Source organism: Exophiala aquamarina (genome assembly GCF_000709125.1).
Source record: "Exophiala aquamarina CBS 119918 chromosome Unknown aczIA-supercont1.5, whole genome shotgun sequence".
NCBI classification, from domain to species: domain Eukaryota; kingdom Fungi; phylum Ascomycota; class Eurotiomycetes; order Chaetothyriales; family Herpotrichiellaceae; genus Exophiala; species Exophiala aquamarina.
Genome location: NW_013550583.1, coordinates 222,919 through 240,257, shown reverse-complemented (window position 1 = coordinate 240,257; position 17,339 = coordinate 222,919). Strand labels below are relative to the sequence as shown.

Here is a 17,339-nt window from a genome sequence, read left to right as displayed (position 1 = left end):
ATGACATTTCTCTCGGTTGGCGTTTGCTGCAAGACTTATTATGGCTTATCTCAGAGCGGTTGTCGATCATACGGCACTTGCTCAATGGATGACTGAGGACCACCTGCAGTCCACGGAATCCCAATTGCTCTACTGGGTAAAAAGAGTTGAGAGAATGCTGCCTTTGGCCACTGTCAACCGCGGCTATTGACTTGAAGCATCGAATTTCATAAATCAATTGTGGAGATATCAGAACAGACGCTACCAGTATTTCTCAGGCTTGAAGCGAATCATTCTCTCATCTCACTCATCATATTCACGAGCGAGCTGGCGTTTATGATCCGCTCAGGCAGCAATCAAGTCCAATATAAAGCCCAGAGGCATAGCCCAATTTCGCCACTCCCAAATCGTGGTATGGCAAATTACTGGGAGATGGTCCATGTTTGTGTGATGCCAATCTGTTTGTAGAGCAACACACTTGGGGTGCAAAACAAACGCAGGGGAAACCTGTGGGTGCTGATAAGTCGTTCCGTTTGCACATTCGAGCAGAGGACACAATATTGGGAGAGGAGAAGAGCATTGAAGTTGTTCAAAACTACTTTTAATGTTGTCGTTGTCGTTGTCGTTGTCATCAACTCGATTTACATCACTTCAGCCAACGTCTATGCCTGAACAATTCATTCTATTACTCATCTTTACTTTACACTTCACGCGCTTCCAGCTTCATCCACCTTCTCAATAGACACAGGCCCCTCCTACTGCTAAGAGTAGTACTCCCAAGCGGCGGCACTTGAAACCCCCGACTACCTCCTCCTCGAGCCGCATCCGCATAAACGCACACACCTCCTGCGATCCTCCACCTCCGACAATCTTCTCATAGCCCAAGCCCAGTTCCCAACTCCAGACCAATCAACAGCCCCATACCGCGAAACAATGAGCGAAACACATCCGGAGATCTGGATCCCCGTCGCCTCGGGCTTCGTCATCATGCTGATCTTCGTCTACTACTGCTACATCAAGAACTCGGATGCCGCGATGCAACAAGCGGGCTATATCATTGAAAAAGGAGGTAGCCGCCGGCGTCGTCGTGGCGGTGGAGGATTTGTCCCGGGCCCTCCGCCACGTCCGTCGCCGTCGGGGGGGTTGGGTGGTGGTGGTCCTGGTGGTCCTGGTGGTGGATTTTGGGGCTTGGCTGGAGGAGGAGGAGGTCCTCCTGGCCCTGATGGACCTGGACGCAGAGCGTCGCATCACCCAGGGTGGTATGGTGGACCGGGGGTAATGGAGGGGAGAGGCAGATCGTGGGATAATCCTCCACCCGGCCCGCCGCCGCCGTCGCCGTTTGGCTTCGGTGGCTTCAGCAGCGTCGGCGGCAGCCCTGGTGGAGGAGGACCAGGGATGGCGTGGACGGAGAGAATGCTTCCGCGGAGAGGGCGAGGTGGAGGTGGACCTTGGGCAGGCGGAGGCCGTAGTCCCGGAGACGACGACGACTTTGATATTATTGAGCGAGGCCCCGGTTTTTCGTGAGGCAGCATTCAAGATGAAATTGAGATGAAATTGATGATGAGAGTGATTAATGAAAGGGCGCTGGCGCTATCGATGCGATGATCCTAAAGATTTTGCCGTCCAGAATCTTGCTTCGCCAGTATTTAATCATAAATTGGATGCATAGGTCTTGCCACATAGAGCAAGTCATTGCTGACGACTTGACTCATACGAAGCCTACACAGATATTGTAATAGCTATTGTATGTTGAATGCTTCAGATATCAAGGGCACTCGATTTGAATGTTCGCTGTCTGGGATTCGTCTATCGCATACGGAGAATTGGTTTCTGTTGGAATACTAGAACTGTCAACCTAGGTGATTCTGTGCTGCTCTTTTACCAAGCTGGCTCTTCATAGCTCGAATAGTGTTTCCTTGACTCCTACGAGACATAATTCTGATCCACCATCATCGTTTGGCTGGTCCTTTCCGGTGCTTAATTGCGTGGTTCAGAGACATTCCAAGTGCCGTGAAAGGTTAAATATTCCTGATGATAATCCTGCTTCATCACTGACACTCCTATCCTGAGACACTGCCGCCTTGTTGCTGGGTTCAACTTCTGGCTCGACAACTGTCTAAAGATGTTTTCGGTGCTGAGGGTCTTCGTCATCGCCCACCTTGTTGTTGGCAATTGGCTGAATCGAGGCGTGACCATTGAAAGTGCCTTGGCCCTCGGTATTTGCTTGCTCAGTACCTTGCTACTCAAGGGGCTTGATATGGTTGGGGGAAACAACGGTAGTCTTCGATTCAGTTGAACCATTCACTACAGTTACTTCTGCAGTATTGTGATTTGCTGTAGCGGCATTGTTGCCCTTCCTTGGCTTTTGATGACGATGCTGCCAAGTGCCTTTCTTCTTTGGCTTTTGAGTCGATGGATCAAGTTGCTTGCCTTGCTCTTCGGTGTCAATCTTCACATTCTCCTGCTTCGAGCTTGAAGGTTTGTTGGATGTTCCATTTGTGGTGACTGCAGTGTTCGGATCAAGACCATTGAGTACCTGTGCATCATCTTGTCCGGGGGCGATGCCGTTGATTTGGTGCCGTGGTTGTCTGTAGCCTTGGTTACGACGATCAGACCGTGCTTGTCGGAGAGCATGACCGGCTTTCAAATGATCTTCTCCTTCTATATAGGCAGCAGCTCGGACAATGAGATTATTTGACTTCAGGTTCTTTAGCATGTTCTATGATAGACAGGGTATTGGAGGCAACCTACCACAGTTGATGCATTGAGCATGCGTACCATGCTGGTGATGAGGACAGCCATATTGATAGCTTCAGCGGCTGGAATGTCACGGGGAACACGAGATGCATGGTTGTCAGAACTGACTTGCTGGGCTAGCACCAAGGTGGATTTGAGGGCGGCCTCATGATTAGCGTCGAATTTGGGGGTTCCAACGTTCAGAGGCTCAGGTTTGGTGGTAGTGGGCTCTCCATTAGGAGCGCCTTTTAACTCCGCCACAGGGCAAGCAGCATCGGTGTCGGCAGCCATTGCTCTCGTCTGTGTTCAGAGCGAAGTCTGATGACCTGTTTCAGGTGAGAATCAGTATACTTGCCAGATGCTTAGACAGTGTCAGACCCTTACCTGGGTAAGAGATGGAGGGGCTTAAGAAAGATGAGAAGAGACTGAAGCTGAGAGCTTGAAGGGTTCCAAGCAAAAGGAATCTGGAGGTTGAAGCAGACAAATAGTAGAAAGGCAGAAATGAGAAAGAGTTTGGGTAGAGAATAGACAAAGCGACACTTGGAGTCCGTGGGAGGAACGGGAAGGTGCGTCCTGCCTCACCTGACTGAAGTTTGAGTCGCGTGGAAGGTGCTCTCCCAATTCATCACGTCCTTTCCCGGTCCCCAGTTGCATGGTCATTTCGCCTTTAAAACTCTGTATCTGCGAGTTCACATGCCGCCTGCCTTTGGCTTTTGTTTGCTTTCACAGCCTTGCCTACCTTTTCTATCGTGCGAAAGGTCTGCATGACAGCATTGTTATTTCCTTGGACGGATCTGTACATACAGACGATGCGAACTCCATAGTGGTCGGCACGGGTATTCTCAGGCGTCTGAGCATTCGGACTCTGGACCAGTGATCAAGAGTCAAGAGTCAAGAGTCCAGAAGAGGTGGACCACAGCGGAAGAGAAGAACACTGTTACACTGGCCTTCGGCTTTCTTTCCGCTTCGAGCATCATTTCGTCATTTTTCCACAATGTTCACGGAGATCGCAAGTTGAAGCCTCTCTCGCCGCAGTGTAAACCAGATTGAGAACACAAAGCATCCATCAGCTACGCACATTGATTCTGGCATTTCTTCGAGAAGGTGTTTCGAATCCACTGGATCAGCCCCTGGAGCTTCTCATCGGAGCGTCTCCCATTAATTGGCACCATGACAACAGTGTTAAAGAAACCATTGAAATTGGCACTGATCCAATTAGCCTCAGGTAAGTGGTGAGTGCCCTTTCCTTGCACTTCTATCTGGGAATAACCCTGACACATGTATAGGAGCCGATAAGACCGCGAATCTAGCACATGCGCGTTCCAAAGTAGTAGAGGCAGCGAAAGCTGGCGCTTCTCTCATCGTCCTTCCTGAATGTTTTAATTCTCCCTATGGCACCCAATACTTCCCCAAATATGCGGAGACCGTTCTCCCGTCTCCTCCATCTCAGGAGAAATCCCCGTCATGGCATATGCTATCATCAGTTGCCGCAGAGACAAAAACTTATCTAGTCGGTGGAAGTATCCCCGAGTTTGTGCCAGAGACCAAACAATATTTCAATACTTCTTTCGTTTTCTCGCCGACTGGGCAGCTTCTAGCCACACATCGGAAAACACACTTGTTTGATATTGATATTCCTGGCAAGATAACGTTTAGAGAAAGCGAAGTCTTGTCTGCCGGAAACAAAGTGACCCTGTTTGACATGCCAGAGTATGGTAAGGTTGGCTTGGCAATATGTTATGATGTACGGTTTCCAGAATTGGCTATGATCGCTGCAAGAAAGGGCGCATTCTTGATGGTCTACCCTGGAGCTTTCAACACCACGACGGGCCCTATGCACTGGACACTACTAACCCGCGCCAGGGCAGTGGATAATCAGATCTACGTGGCTATGTGCAGCCCTGCAAGAGACATGGAGGCCACCTATCATGCCTATGGCCATTCTATGGTGGTTAACGCAAACGCAGATATACTGTGTGAAGCTGAGGAGTCCGAGACCACAATATACGCTGAAGTTGACGGCAAAAACATTGAAGAGACACGGAAAGGTATTCCGATAGACACACAGCGAAGGTTCGATGTCTACCCCGATGTGAGTGCTGGGAAAGTGAATTTTGAGGACGAGAGCAACGAGATCAAATAGCAGCCATTTGCCTCTATTCACCAGATAGCCAATATGGCTTCTTTGCGAAGACATTGACTCCCATTATCGTGTAAACTCCTAATAGACGTGCTTGATGACATTCTGGTACTGAATCCATGTGGCTCTTCTCAGTAATACTTCTGTCTTCGCCAAGGATTGAGATACTATCCACGTGACTGAAATCTTGGCTTCAGCCCATGCCTGATTCGTGTTAGCCCACACTTTTTCACGAAGCTGATTGCAACTGCGCCCAAATTCAATCCCACGATTGTCTTTAGCAGTTCGACTCAGCAAAGCCACCGGCACCCTTTTCTTCGTCTCTTGTTGATTAATCTACAATGTAAGGGTCGCAATTCTCCATCCCCGAAACCCTGTGCTTCTGTCACAAGATTCTCCGTCTTGGTCAATTTAGAAGTTCTAAGAGAAAGCTAACATTTGAGCGAAACCCAGAACCGACAAAATGGCCAAAGATAACCCAAAAACACAGCCTAAGAAGACAACGCCGAAGAAGACTCGCTCAGCCATCTCCGATGTTGTCGCCCGCGAGTACACCATCCACCTGCACAAGCGAGTATGTTCCTCTGCCTTGACGTGAAACACCTTGGATATTCTTCATCCACCCACAAATCCCAAACCCACAATGATGGGGGTGAAAAATGGACCATTCGAGAGAAAAAGGTCCTAACACAAGAGGAGGAAATCAGTTTTATGAAGTCCACCCGAATGGCTTGTTTCGACCTTGGATGACCCTTTCTTCGATTTTTTCCCACACCGCATCTGTACAAGCATTATGGACGGAAGACTGATTATACATGTGTTCAAGGTTCACGGCGTTGCCTTCAAGAAGCGAGCACCCCGTGCGATCAAGGAGATCCGCAAGTTCGCCACGCTGGCTATGGTATGTCTCGCCCTTCCCCCCTCATCTTCCATCGGTCTGCTGCATCCACTAACCATCGAACCAAAATAGGGCACACAAGACGTCCGCCTAGACCCTCAACTGAACAAGAAGGTGTGGGAGAGCGGTATCAAGGGCGTACCATTCCGCCTGCGTGTGCGCATCAGCCGAAAGCGTAACGACGAAGAGGGGGCCAAGGAGAAGCTGTACAGCTACGTCCAGGCCGTCAACGTCAAGGAAAGTGAGGCCAAGGGTCTGCATACCGTCGTGGTCGAGGACTCGTAGACCCACACTGCTCCGATGGCTGTGTCCTACCGAACGGCAGTCGCGGACGAACGCAACATGAATCTACTAGAGGATCTTGTGGAGAGGAGATCAGCCGAGCAAAGTTGCAAGGGAGGCCTGTGCATGCATGCCTGAGAGATGGAGAAGACAACGAAAATGGAGAGCGCTTTCACTGTTTTCGTTGCGCCTCGCTGCAGAAATGATCAATGCAGAAAGCCCTTCTAATTTTTTTAATCTGGAGCGGCCTGACGCAACGGCCGAGTGCAAGAGGGAAGCGCTGACTGAGCAAGAAAGCGCCTTGGGCTTGGTTGTTCACCACCGTCTTCTCATTTCCACCTAGGGCTTTGTCTGAATGGAAATTGTTAGTTCAGCTTTCTCCGCGAGACTTCCAGATGGCGGTATGGTCAGGGGAATGTCAACCAAAAGCAAATCAAATACCCAGCTGAGCCTCAGTTCATGAAACTAAATCCCATCATGTTTCCCCTCCCTCGTTTCAGTTGCCTTGATTCTCATTGTTGTCCAAATCTCCCTCGACATGCATGACTGTCACTCGTTCTAATGATACCAGGGGCGGGCAATCGGCGAAGACTTGCAAGCCCGTTACCTACTGTAGTCAATGCAGTGTGAAGGGTAGTTGGCCTGCCTATTTGAGCGCATAGTAGGGTTTACAGCGATCATCTTAAGCATGTGCACGAGAGCGCCCCGGATTTTAGCTGACTGCAGGCAAGCAAAAAGGGAATCAAAAAAATCCAGAAACATAAAAACTAGCCTTGAAAAGCACATTCATCAGTGTTGCGAATTAGGCAGGAAGACAAAGAGCCCAGCTAATAAGGTTTCCTCTCTTTGGATTTTCTTGGGGGCTTCAAGATCTAAAAAGACACTATTCATTCCAACCATGCTCACTCTCTCGCATCTTGGACCTGGTCAGCACCACCATCAATCTCGATATCTCCTCGCTTCGAAAAATCGTTTATTCGTGTTTAGCCCTCTTCTCCCAGGGGCAGAGAGGAGGTTCTTGTCCGCCTGTGTCCATCTGAATCCAGCAAAATGAACATAGAGAATGTGCCCTGAATCTCGAGATCATGATGAGAGGAGAGCCAGCTAGCATACAACTTGAGATTCCCAAGTGGGAGCTCGATGACGAGCATGCTCAAAAAGGCAAGTCGTCAGAGTTCAAACCAATCATGGAAAACGACAAGTATATGAGAGCGATTCAATCCAGACACCATATCCTTTGATCAATGCTCACATTATGCACCTTTCTCCCGTCGTTGTCGAGAAGCTGCTTTAATCAAAAGGTGTTTCATCCACCAGATGGACAATATCTCGTGCACACGGCCCGAAATGCGATGCCGTTCGTCTGGGACATCAGATTTGCGAACATCTGTGAGGTGCCTTCGAGGCCCGAGCTCAGACTCTCCTGTTTGAAAGAATTCCAAACCGTCCCTTGGCGTTCTTTCTTGAGCGATTCGAAGTATATCGAGGCTTCCTCTAGACATGCCACAAGAGCTATCTCTCAATTTCGTATATCGACTTCCTTCCCAACGACCACTGATGACGTGAAAATGAGCATTAACAAAAGGAGCCCATGTGTGCTGTACATGTTTAAAAAGTGCGGAAAGGCATCAATTTCCCAACTCCCACGCTGTGCAAATTTGCGAATTTTGTTCTTGCCTTGCGCTGAATTAAGTCTGGAACATGCTATGCATTAGCTGAACACCCGACTCAATCACCTCGGATTTCAGCACGTTGACTTTTCAGTCCCTGAACACCTGCAAACAATCACAATTGTAATCCATTGGTTGTAGATTGTAGAACAACACTAGATGAGCATTTATGCCTTCTTGTTGTCCTCCAACGCTTTGGCAAAAGCGTTGGCCATCTCTGGAGTTTTGACTTTGAAAACCCATCTTGTGAGGTTCTCCTTGTAGAATAGCGTTCCTCTGACAGCACCACTTTTAGCAGAGGGAACACTCTCATAATCAGAACTCTCAAGTAGATGAGAGTTAATCAAGATTGAGGCACTCGGTTCAACACGGAACACAATCCGTGTCTTTTTCGTGTCTTTGTTTTGCAAAACACGGACTTGGCCTACACCCATTGAGTTCCAGTCGTTTGGTTTCAGTTTGGTACCTTCAGCCGCCTCTTTATTGACGAACATGAGTGCTTTCGAGCGGCCTTCCCAAAGGCATGTTTCATTCTCTTCTCCCGAACGAGAATCCATGAGCGAGGTCTGGGGATCGTCCGTGGCATCGTCAGTCTCATTGGTAGCAACTGATTCATTGTCTGTCAAGCCAGGAGAGGTTGCGCGAGATGACACTGCCGAGCTAGCTACTGATCCCCCACCTAAGTGTGAGACAGCACCCAGGAACCCTGGAGCTGGTGAAGCTGTTCCGCTGGGCGCGCCGAAGTTGAAGCCTAGCCTTCCCGGCTCTGCAGATGCTGAGTCTGCGGTGCTGGTACCAAACAAAGTGCCGAACGAGTTGGTATTTGACGAATCCTTCGCAGAAGGTGTGGAGGAGGTGAATTTGAAAGTGGGGGCGGCATTGCTCGTTGATCCAAAGGAAATACCATTACCCTGCTTCCAAGTGTTATCTGTCCCAGCTGGAGATGCTAGCACAGATTTCGAGAGATTGTTAGCAGTTGCCGGCGGCTCTGCGTTGCTGGGAGTACTGGGCCTTGAGCCAAACATGCCCTCACCTGGGACTGGGCCACCTTTGGTGAATCCGCCAGCAAAGATGGAGGCGCCAGGTGTGGGAGTCAGGGTCGCAGCGGGCGTTGCAGTGAAGTTGAAGGTAGATGATGGCTTATAAGCAGACGCCGATTGAGACCCTGAGGGCGTGAGTGGCGAAAATGATGGCGTTTCCGGTGTTGAATGTCCGATGTTACTTCCCCAGACCCCGGGTTTGAAGGTGGAATTCTTCGCTGAACCAAGTATTGGGCTAGCAGAGTCTTCAGTCGCTTTACTCTCAATGCCGTTCACTGGAGTGTCTTTAGCACGTTTGGGATTGGGCTCAATGCGTTCAAAAAGGCTTTTTCCTTTACTTGCATTGTCACGACGGCGTGCTCGTGCCATTGCTGATTGGAAATCTTGATACTCGTCATCTGAGCCTGATCCTTCGTCTTGTTCTTGATAGTCGTCATCACCTCTATCTCCAGTTCCTTCGGGCGATTCATCCTCTTGAAGATCGTCCTCTTCGCCATCTTCGCTCTGGCGAGAAGAACCAGCTCCTTCATCTTCGTCTTCATCGTGGCCTGATCCATTCGCTCCAGCATCATCATCCTCGTCATTAGCGGAGTCTGACTGCCAGCCATTGGCTTTTTCGATGGCAGAAAATCGATTTGAGGTGGAGGTAGATGTCTTAGAGCCAATGCTGGGCTGGGCAGCTTGGGCAGTTTCTTTAGGTGGAGCTGGGGCCGCACCAAAACTGAAGATGGGTTTGGTGCCTTGTGTTACGCTGCTTGTCGCCCCAAAGGATGGGACGAATCCAGCTTTGGCAATAGAATTGATCTTTTCTTTCTTGGCGCAATTTTCTTCTTGAAGCTTCTTGTTAAATTGCTCTTCGTCATCTTCATCCGAATCGAAATCCTCAGCTTTGCGCTTTGCCATGAGAGTCTTCTCCAGCTTCGCTGCGCTTGCTTTCGCTTGTGTACCAAAGGAAGCCATGAAGTTCGTGTTGGCGCCACCAAACTTTGGTACCTCGAAGGCAGGTTTCTTCGGAGCTTCTTTGCTAGGAGTGGTAGAATTTACCGATGCAGCTGCGAATGCCATCGAAGATCCTTCTGACTTTTTGGCATTAGAATCGAAGTTAGTGGTATTTGAGGGAGCGGCTGAAGACAGGCTAGTGAATACATTCACGGGTTTGGAGGCTGCAGAGGATGGCGTGAATCCCGAGAAAAGATTCGAAGCGTTTGGTGTCCCCGTTGCGTCAGACGCTGAACCAAAGGCAGATGTAGTTGCGGGAATCATCCCCTTTAGCACCGAAGTAGCCTTTGAAGGGCTAGAGTCGGTGTTGGCGAAGGCGAAAGGAAATGTCGACTGCTTAGCCTGAACAGCCGTGGCTGGGGTCGGGATAGCACTTGCTTGGGGCTCATCTTCTGAGCGTTGTTTCTTGCTTTGCTGATTACTGACATCTTGGTCCTCCATCTGACCTCCCTTACGTTTCATCCCAGCAACGTTGCGCACATACAGTCCTAAAGATTCATCGATACTCTCACGTGAAGCGACATATTGCCGGATCACACTGTCAAAATCTTGACTGCGAGGATCAAGGGTTGCAAGTTTATTTTGAAGCCCGACATTCAACGAATGCAACCGGTAATTCCGATCGTATTCCCGGTATTGTTCGGCCCCCAAGTGACTGGGAATAAGCGGTGCTGCTTTGGTATAGACCAGACGTTTGACACGTTCTGGATTATCTGTGTTCTTATCTTCGGTTGCTTCCATATCCTGTCCGTTCGAAGCTGCATTGAATAGACTAGTTTCAGTGGTTTCCGGTGCTGACTGCAGACCAGATTTGGTGCCAAAGAGGCTGGTAGGTGCCTGTGATTGCGTTTTCGATTTTGCCTGGCCATTTTGCGCGTCGCTGCTTGCCCCTCCAACAAAGAGATTCTTTGTCGAGGCCTGTTGTGTAGGAGTGGCTTCTGGATCAGAGTTCGCACCAAAGATTGCCTTCGCCATGGGAGTTCTCGACGTGACTTCAGGCTTACCTAGCTTCTCTTGGGTCGGCTCGGAAGTCATTGTTTGGGTGGGATTGCCAAAGGGGAATAATGACTTCGCAGGTGTCGGCGTGGTTGATGGTTTTCCAAAGAAGTTGCTTACCGGTAGAGGAGGCTGGTCGGATGAAGTTGTCGGTGAGAACAAGCCGTGGCTGGACGGCGGCGGCTGAGGTGCACTCGGCGCATTGGCAAAAGAAGGTGGATTACTCGTTGCGCCACTGTACTCTATGGCAGACATCCCACTGCTTGGAGTGTGTGAGGTTAAGGAGTTGGAGTTCATCGATGTATCGGAGACCTCATTTTGTCCAAAGGGTGCGTCCGCCAACTCCTTAAATGGGCCAGTCACCGCGGCTGGGTTGGCTGTAGGTTGCGATGGCTGTGCAGGCGCAACAGGGTTAAAATCCGGAGTCGAATTGGGAGCATTTTGTGAAGAATTATTGTTTTGCCCGAACAGTCCAGCGAAAGGGTTCGGGGTGGGAGCAGCATTGACATTGGTTGGTTCTGCAGCTGGTTGAGTATTGCCTATATTGTTTCCAAATAATGAGGCTGTAGTTTGCGTTTCTTGCACTGGAGCTGTACTAAAGCCACCAAAGAGGTTGCTTGCTGGGGGCGCCGCAGGCTGCTGTGACTGCCCAAAGGTGAATGGCGTAGATGGACTGGGTGATCCGAAAGTATTGTTTCCACTCTGATTCTGAGTAGTGGAAGCTGGTTGCCCAAAGGAAAATGCAGGAGCTTGTGTTTGAGGAGCAGGTTGACCAAAGCTAAAAGTAGGGGTTTGCTTTTGTTCGTTTGTATTCTGGACTGGAGTGAAGCCAAATCCATGCGAAGGACCGGCTGTATTATTGTTGTTTTGGCCAAAGCTGGAGGCGGGCTCTTGACTCTTAGGCACAGATGCAGCTTGCCCAAAGCTGAATGCCGGTTCCTGGCTCTTAGGTACAGATGGTGTTTGACCAAAAGTGAATGAAGCCTGCTTCTGAGGTAAAGGGGCAGCTTGACCAAAGCCAGTGAAGGCTGACTGAGGTTGGGGTGATTGTCCGAATGCATTGTTACTTTGTGCAGGCTCTTCCGGCACCGTGGGTCTACCAAACAAGCCACCTCCATTGGTGTTTGCAGGGGCTGACTGGTTAGAGCCAAAACTGAAGCCTCCATTGGGTTGTGGTCGAGTTTGGCTCTGTTGACCAAAAGTAAACCCTGATCGAATGTCGTTCTCTGTTTTCGATACCCCAAAGGTGTTGCCTAGACCGGGCTTCTTCTGAGGACTTTCCATTGAAATATCATCCTGACCAGTGTCGGACGACGCGTTCCCATTCAGGTTTGCGAATGGGTTAGAGGCGCCAGTCGAGGGTGCTCCAAAGGTGAATGAGCTTGACTGAGGGACTTGAAAGTCGAAGCCACCGCCTTGAGGCGTGATGCCAGGAGGAAAGGATTGGCTGGCACCAAAGGTGATGCCGCCATTCACGTTCCCAAAGGTCTGTTGTGTTCCGGATTGAGTTGTGGTGGATGGATTTGCACCGAAGGTGGAATGAGAGGAACGATTGGCTCCTAAGCGGCCTTTTGCCGGTGCGATCCTAAATGCAAGTCAGTGCCAGTGCAGAGTTTGGTGTAGGGAGGTGATGCTCAGGACGGAAGAATCTCAGAACAGGCCCGCGCAGCTGCGGAGGGTCATTGCAGTGAATAACAAAGTGATGGGCGACGAGAAAATGGAAAACTGATACTCACTTTCGCTTGGCCAACTGGGCAGCGGTAGGCATTGTGGGCTGAGGTTGAGTCGAACCAGGATTTGCGATTGAACCGTGATCCTTGGTTATGTATTCATCAGCGACACGTTTCGGCATGTCACTGGTGGCCTGGGAGGTGCCAGACGAGGAGGGTAGAAGAGGACAGAGAGTGATATGAGTGTACCATCGAGGCGAACGCGTGATGAGAAGGTCGTCGAGCGGGTTGTCAGAAAGGATGCAAAGGTGGAGCGGAGAATTGATGAAGGATTGAAAGTTGTTGCGCTGTGAGCAGCAGATCGAGTCTCCCGCGGACGAGGTTCAGGTTCAGATTCGCTTCTGCTGCCCAAAGATTCTGAGGAAAATGCTTGGCGTGATCTGGGGCAAGCACGTGACGTGGTCCATCCCCTTTTTGGGACCGCCCCTACCGACCGCCTTTATCACGTGATATAGAATGGAAGATTCGGCACGAACGGGCATTGAAGGTCTGACAGTGAGGACTGACTATTCTAGAAGCTGGGCCTTGCTGCGGGACTTTACAAAAGCATGAGGGTTGGCCAATCTATTTCGTCTCCAACAGGCAGTTTGACTCAAGTTGAACAATCACATTTTACTTCGTATGACATCAGAATGATAGACTGCTTGAAAGCAAATAACCCAATATATACTGGAACATGCGCTGTTCCAATCTTTCGAAATACAACATCATTTGCTCAAATTGATGTGTGCATGCACTAGGTCTCCTTCCCAGTCAATTGACCCGACAGCGACCCTGTGTGCTTTACATTAAAGCTGGTAAAGGTCGCACGAAATGCGCCGGGCAGTGATAGCCTTCGTCAAATTTGATAAGATATTTCTGGTGTTTTTCCTCTGCGTCATACCACTGAGTTGCTTTCAAAATCTCGGTCGTAATGGGTTTGCCCTTATACCACTGGGCGCCCACCTTTTCTTTGATTTCCTCTGCAATCTTCAATTGCTCGTCCGATTCAGCGAAAATGGCTGAACGATATTGGGTACCGGTGTCCGCGCCTTGACGGTTGAGCGTTGTTGGATCGTGCATCTTGAAAAAATATTCCACCAACTGGCGGTAGGTGACCTTGTCAGGGTCAAACACTATCAACAGGGACTCAGCATGCCCTGTCCGCCCCGAGCAGACGTCGTAATAACTTGGAGCCTCAGTTTTGCCGCCTGTGTATCCGACTCTGCAGTCAAGGAGGCCTTTCCCGTGGCCCCAATCCTGACGATATAATTCCTCCAGTCCCCAGAAACATCCGCCTGCGAATATCGCACGTTGGGAGCTAGGAGGGAATTGCAAGGCCGCCAATGAATCGGGCTGTAGGGGTAACGATGCTGACGTTGTCAAGGGCCGCAGGAAGCGTGTGAGAAATTGAGGGAGTTGGAAAGCCATGGCGAGAGTGAGAAGGACGACGGCGAGGAAAACGGCGGTGGTATTGAGATACACTTTGACGGTTGTATACAGATGAGAACAAAATCGACGAACAGCAGAACCTCTGGCCGTCAAACTTTAGGACAGACATATATACAAATATCGTACAGAGGGGCAGATCAATCCGATTGCCACTGCACCGACTAAGGAAAGAGTGTCCGAATGTTCTCGCGGTAACTGACGAGGGTGTTCAGAAGCCCAATCAATCACGTCATTCAGCAGTCCCCTCGGCTGTGTAGGGTTTGGGGATGACAATTACAATTACCAGCGGGGCTGATCCGAACAGCGGGCGACATGGGTACGTGCACTTGTACCCTACTATGTACTATGTGCTACCGAGTACTCCGTACTCCGTGCAGAGTGTGCTGATGATAAAGTGGGATTACAGAACACAAATACATTACGTGCCCAAGGCACAAATAATACGCGCGCTTGCGTAGAGAACATAGAACACCATCCCTACAAAGCTTGAGATTCCGGGCTTTTGCTTAACCAAAAACGTACCGAGGACACAAGTACTACGTATGCAACTCTCAATTGGCGCCAGGAGGGTCCCCAGCCTCAATCCTCACCTATTTTTAAAGTTCAAACTTCTTGATTCCATAATCACATGAATACCGTTATCACAGGTCTGCATAGCCCCTAACATTACATTGTCTGATTCCAGATGTGATTCGCAAGAATGGATCTCGAAACAGCTGTCTACCAGACTGCGATTAAACATTTCATTCCTAGGACTCGACCTACTACCAATGATAGTAACCCGTTCCCAGTGCTTGCAAAGTTCAAGTCAGTCGCTTCAGCTCTCCGTTTTGTTCGATGTCTGCTATAGGCGTTAGAGGCCAATGGTAATTGCCGTCAAAGGCACGGCGAACAAGAAGAAGATCCATATCCTAGGAGTCACAGCCCTTCCATCGTCTGCGTTCCAGTCAAAGATCAGGCATGGCAAATACTGACGATAGTGTCGTACATGGCAGGTAAACCAGAGTGACTACTGCGAGGGTCTTCATCGACGAGCCATCCTTCTTCGCCTCTGCTGCAATCGTTTGCGGAGCCTTCGCGATCTCAATACTGATGCCATGTTCCCGTCGACTGGCCTAGGGCTCCCAATGCTTAGCTCTTGTTGCCTTTGTGCCATGATGCTGAGTTCGCATTCAATTTGCCGGGTGGCGGTCTCTGCCCCCTCCTCTGCGTCGTCTATCACTCCTTGGAGGACTTGCCTTTGGTATGAGAAGGCAGACTTCAAGCCCGCAGCCTTCTACCAGACCAGGGACTCTTTGCAATTTCACATCCGAATCCCTTATGTACTTGGTATTGTCGTCTATTATCACTTCAGTGGTCCAGACCGCGGCGCCAATTGCCTCGTACGTAGAAAGCCAGACAGCTCATGGAGGCTGTGAAGTCGATTCAACTCCTTGACAAATCGTGCCCGCGTGCCACTTAAGGCTGTACAGCATATTATCACCGCCCAGACATTATCGCAACTGGCTTTCTACATCCACAACAGAGAGAAGGCGATCGTGCCCAGATCTGCATAGGTAGTATTTCGACCGATCCGCTGGTCTCGAGGAAAGTCGTGAATCCACACATGAGTTCGTGCAGCTTCCCCAAGCGCCACAGGGGGCAATCCAAAATGAGAGGTAAATTGTCTCTAGATAGCCTGACCACTAGTGCTTCCGCAGGCGGTCAAAGGTGGTCTTGGTAGAGGACTTGGTTCAAGAATCAACACCCTTAATCTGCTGCTACCTGCAGCAGTTGTGTTCGCATCTCTGATCGAATGGCGTTGTATCAATTCTTGGATGTTGGGTTCATCCAGAGCCACAATGACCTCATCCATATTGCGAACATCCTCCATACAAAGCAGGACAACACCAAGCTGGAGACTCGCAAACTTCTCAGTCGGGATGGATGTCGCTTCGTATCAAGGTCACATCATGAAGGGGACCTTGTAATTGACCTGAGCTTGAGGCTCTGGCTGATGGTGAATGTACGCTGCCCGGATTCGAGACTTTTAATACCATCCAAGCCCTCGGTTGAATAGGACGACATAACCACGCTGCGACATTTCATTGTCAAGCTGTTTCCAAGGCGAAAGCTGGATCTCGAGCCAAATCATAGCCGCCTGAGCTATATGGTTACCGTCAGCTTCATGGTGAAGGTCTGTGGTTTGAAACCCGACTTCACATCAACGCTTTAAAGCCATCTGAGATTGGTGCGAAGCACAAGGCAGTACTGGTCTACCCCTTCAAGGCTTGCCTTACGGGCCATCTAGAAGAGTAAGCCACAGAGATACTCCAATGGCGAGCACACAATGATATACTGAACGCGCTAGTAACTCACCGTGTCCTGATGCTTTGCTTCGCGAACCGATCTTTACCTTCAGCATGCTATTTCCTGACTGGGACGGGGACACTGACGAGCTTCTGAAGAAGGATAGGCAAACGTTCCACCACTCAGCTCCCTTCGTCGGCCCGCGTATGTTGAACCTGGACGAGTTCGAGTTCTGGGGCGAAAAGCTCTTGGGACTCTATGAGGAGCTATTCCTGTCTCATCCTGTTAGTTTGTGTTAGTTGTGGTCAGATCGTCGAAGTCCCCAAAAATGGTCAGTGTTCTGGACAGCTCAAATAATCCTGGCCCTCACGGTGGTCTCATGTGTCGCGACCTTCGTCCAGACTTGGGCGTCCGTAAAGCGCTTCGAGTGGCCGAAAACCCTGCATTCTATTCTAGAGCAACGTCTGGGAGATGGAGTAACTGATATGCTTCTCCTTTCTGTTCGCACATGCCACAGACTCGGTGATGACGTGCTCAATCCTGGACATGGTCTCGCCCTGGCAGCTGATATCTGTCACTCACGTGTGAAGCCCGCCAAAGACCTCTGTAACACCGCTCCGACTCTTGCACAGCAATTGAGTGGCGGTTGGAGCAGTAACGACTGTCAAGTAGCAAGACCTATTCCGGTGACAGGAGTAAACAGCACGTGCCGCAGGCATTTGCCATCGTACGGATGAAGACGGGGTCCAGTGCCCAGTACACAGCAGATAATTCGAAGGATCGCATGTTTCATACGTGCGTACTTTCGAAAATTCGGATTGTGAGACTGGTAATGTTGACTGCAAACTCGTAGTTGTCGTTCCAGTTATGAAACTCCGAGATGCGGTAGCCTTTTAGCGTCTCCAGCCCGGATGCTCGGACTGTTTGGTCGACGCGGTGGCCGCTCATCAGGTACTCCGTACGGCGTAAGCCTAACAGAGCAAGGGCCTTAACTGTTGTTAGTTTAGGGAGGGATCAACTGCCGAAGATCAGGGACATCAGGTGCAGTAGGCCCCACAAAAAGGACCGAAGGGGCCAAGCGAGCCCCTATCTAGTGGGCCTGGAGAAGTATTCTCTCACAGTGGTTTAGCTGGATAGTGACATAGCTGA

At 50.0% G+C, this 17,339-nt stretch overlaps 5 protein-coding genes across 5 annotated transcripts; 2 read left to right on the top strand and 3 right to left on the bottom strand.

The window, feature by feature from the left end:
* Nucleotides 1-2,218: 2,218 nt before the first annotated feature.
* On the bottom strand, nt 2,219-3,006 carry A1O9_06757 (uncharacterized protein; the record flags this gene model as incomplete). The annotated part of the gene is made up of 2 exons (XM_013403705.1): nt 2,219-2,677; nt 2,731-3,006. The coding sequence occupies 2 exons, from the start codon at nt 3,004-3,006 to the stop codon at nt 2,219-2,221; spliced, it is 735 nt and encodes a 244-aa protein (XP_013259159.1).
* An 879-nt stretch (nt 3,007-3,885) lies between these two features.
* Nucleotides 3,886-4,858, top strand: A1O9_06756 (nitrilase; the record flags this gene model as incomplete). The annotated part of the gene is made up of 2 exons (XM_013403704.1): nt 3,886-3,940; nt 4,002-4,858. 2 exons carry the CDS (start codon nt 3,886-3,888, stop codon nt 4,856-4,858), a joined length of 912 nt encoding a protein of 303 aa, XP_013259158.1.
* A 790-nt stretch (nt 4,859-5,648) lies between these two features.
* A1O9_06755 (large subunit ribosomal protein L31e) lies at nt 5,649-6,038 on the top strand (the record flags this gene model as incomplete). The annotated part of the gene is made up of 2 exons (XM_013403703.1): nt 5,649-5,756; nt 5,826-6,038. 2 exons carry the CDS (start codon nt 5,649-5,651, stop codon nt 6,036-6,038), a joined length of 321 nt encoding a protein of 106 aa, XP_013259157.1.
* A 1,834-nt stretch (nt 6,039-7,872) lies between these two features.
* A1O9_06754 (uncharacterized protein) lies at nt 7,873-12,592 on the bottom strand (the record flags this gene model as incomplete). Its single annotated transcript, XM_013403702.1, has 2 exons — nt 7,873-12,325; nt 12,477-12,592. The coding sequence occupies 2 exons, from the start codon at nt 12,590-12,592 to the stop codon at nt 7,873-7,875; spliced, it is 4,569 nt and encodes a 1,522-aa protein (XP_013259156.1).
* Nucleotides 12,593-13,253: 661 nt separating this feature from the next.
* On the bottom strand, nt 13,254-13,880 carry A1O9_06753 (peptide-methionine (S)-S-oxide reductase; the record flags this gene model as incomplete). The annotated part of the gene is made up of 1 exon (XM_013403701.1): nt 13,254-13,880. One exon carries the CDS (start codon nt 13,878-13,880, stop codon nt 13,254-13,256), a length of 627 nt encoding a protein of 208 aa, XP_013259155.1.
* Between the last annotated feature and the right edge of the window lie 3,459 nt (nt 13,881-17,339).